Source organism: Sinocyclocheilus grahami, unplaced genomic scaffold (assembly GCF_001515645.1).
Source record: "Sinocyclocheilus grahami isolate Dianchi unplaced genomic scaffold, SAMN03320097.WGS_v1.1 scaffold465.1, whole genome shotgun sequence".
NCBI lineage: Eukaryota > Metazoa > Chordata > Actinopteri > Cypriniformes > Cyprinidae > Sinocyclocheilus > Sinocyclocheilus grahami.
Window position 1 is genome coordinate 454,264 of NW_015505644.1, and position 2,173 is coordinate 456,436.

At 33.4% G+C, this 2,173-nt stretch overlaps 1 protein-coding gene across 1 annotated transcript in view; it reads left to right on the forward strand.

Moving 5' to 3' along the window:
• Positions 1-708: 708 nt before the first annotated feature.
• The window catches only part of rasef (RAS and EF-hand domain containing), a 40,122-nt gene continuing 38,657 nt past the window's right edge, over positions 709-2,173 (forward strand). The window contains exon 1 of the mRNA XM_016235272.1: positions 709-1,121. Coding sequence (XP_016090758.1) covers positions 799-1,121 — 323 coding nt within the window. The 5' untranslated portion in view covers positions 709-798. The remainder of the gene's footprint in view (positions 1,122-2,173) is intronic.

Here is a 2,173-nt window from a genome sequence, read left to right on the forward strand (position 1 = left end):
ATAATTTACAGTCAAAAAGTGTAAACTGATATTCCCAGAATTCCCTGCATGACACTCCACATTTGAAAGTATTTTGTTTAAATAATCATGTTTTTTTTAAGTTTGTGTTATTAGTTATGTATATTTGGGCTTTATGTTGCATCTTCTGTTGTTTAATGAAAGTTGAATGCATTATTTAAGTATCATGTGTGTTACCATGATGGGTGTTTAGTGTTTGCATGAATGACTCTGTGCACCTTCTATATATCAGTATAACCTTCTGCTTGTGGCGAAGCTACTTAGCTTTGATTCTTCATGTGGCTTTCTCTTTTACCAGCTGCATTATTATGGTGGTTGTCAGTATGTTAAAGGTACAAAACAGATTTTAATAGCAGTGTGCATTGTTGAATTTACTGGTTTACAGTCAAATTTTCTTGTTTTTTAAATTACAGTGTTATACTGTAAAATGTACAGTTTTGGGCCGTAAACGTGTTTACAGTTTTCTGTATTTTTTACAAAATTATTCAGGCAACCACAGCTGCCAAAATTATTTTGTAAAAACTACAGCATTTTTTTAACAGTGTAATTCTTAGGTATTGTTTAAGTATTTTGTAAACACCCCGTGATGCGCCGCTGCAAACTAAACGCCTCAAACTGTTGAACGAGCTTGTTTGCTTTGCGCAGTTTGTGTAAGGGGCGTTCATTTCAATCACTGGATTCTTGGAGCCAGTGAGTGCAAAAGCATGATACCACAAGGTCAACACCGTCTGAAAAGTCCCTCTCATAATGTTTGCTAAGTAATCAGTCTGTGGAGCAGTCATGGGCTCTGACGCGCAGAAGGAGAGACTCCGCGCGCTCTTCCACGCCTGTGATGTGGATCACTCCGGACGCATCGAGAAATGGGAGTTCGTCAGAATATGCTCCGAGCTGCGCGTGCGATCCACTGAGATAGACGCGCTCTTCGCCAGACTTGACACCGACAAAGACGGCACGATCATTCTGGAGGAGTTCATGGATGGGTTTCAGGAGTCACACTTGTTGAAGAACGAGGAGATGAGCAGCGAACACACCGGGGAGAGTTTCTCTGCCGCCTGGGAGGATTTTAAATCCCGCCTGGGGGATCAGCTCAAATTCATCCCCAGGTAAACCCCTGGCTGTCTTTGCAGTAGCTGTCAACTTTCAGTAGCTGGAAAATTTCTTAAAGAAAGTTCTTAAGGTTTTATAGGACATTTTCTTCTAACATGACACAAAAACTTGGGAAACACACACACACACACACTCACACACACACAATTGTAATATTTATAATTGTTAGTAATACAATCGCATCCAAAATAAAAGTTTTTATTTACATAATATATATGTGTGTGTACTGTGTATATTTATTATGTATATATAAATACACACACTTACAGTATATATTTTGAAAATATTTACATGTCTATATTTATATTCGTATAATTTATATTATATATAAATATATTTAATATATAAACATAACATATTTTTCTTAAATATATACATGCATGGTTGTGTATTTATGTATACATAATAAATATACACAGTACACACATTAATTAATTAAACGCGATTAATCATTTGACAGCACTAATATATATATATATATATATATATATATTCGTTCCTAATGGGAATTCTTTAATAGGATTCCAATATAACACAAGTTTTGTTTTTTGTTTTTTTACGATTACATATTACATACATATATATATATTTTTATGATTACATATTTTCATAATATTCCTGACTATTATCCCATTAGGACATTTAAGTTTAAAGGACATTTTTAGGATTTAACCTAATTGCCTTGGGCTGTTATTATGAAAGCAGTAATTCTTATTAATGATGTTTATTATCTAACAAAAGGAATGATTAAGACATTTTTGTGGGGTTCCCATTGGAATTTCGATTGCAATTCGGAAAATTATTCTAATTATAATATAATTAGGACTTTGTGTGTTAAAATATTTATGTGTGTGTGTGTTTGTCTTTACACGCAAGGGTATTCATAAAATTCCATTTGACTATGATTTTGAGTTGGACAAATCTAAGCTTGAATGTGTTGACAAATTGTATTCATTAGCAATAAAATTATACACACACACACACATACACATACATACATGTAGTAAAATACTGTTTGTTAGTAATACAATTACACTATATATATATA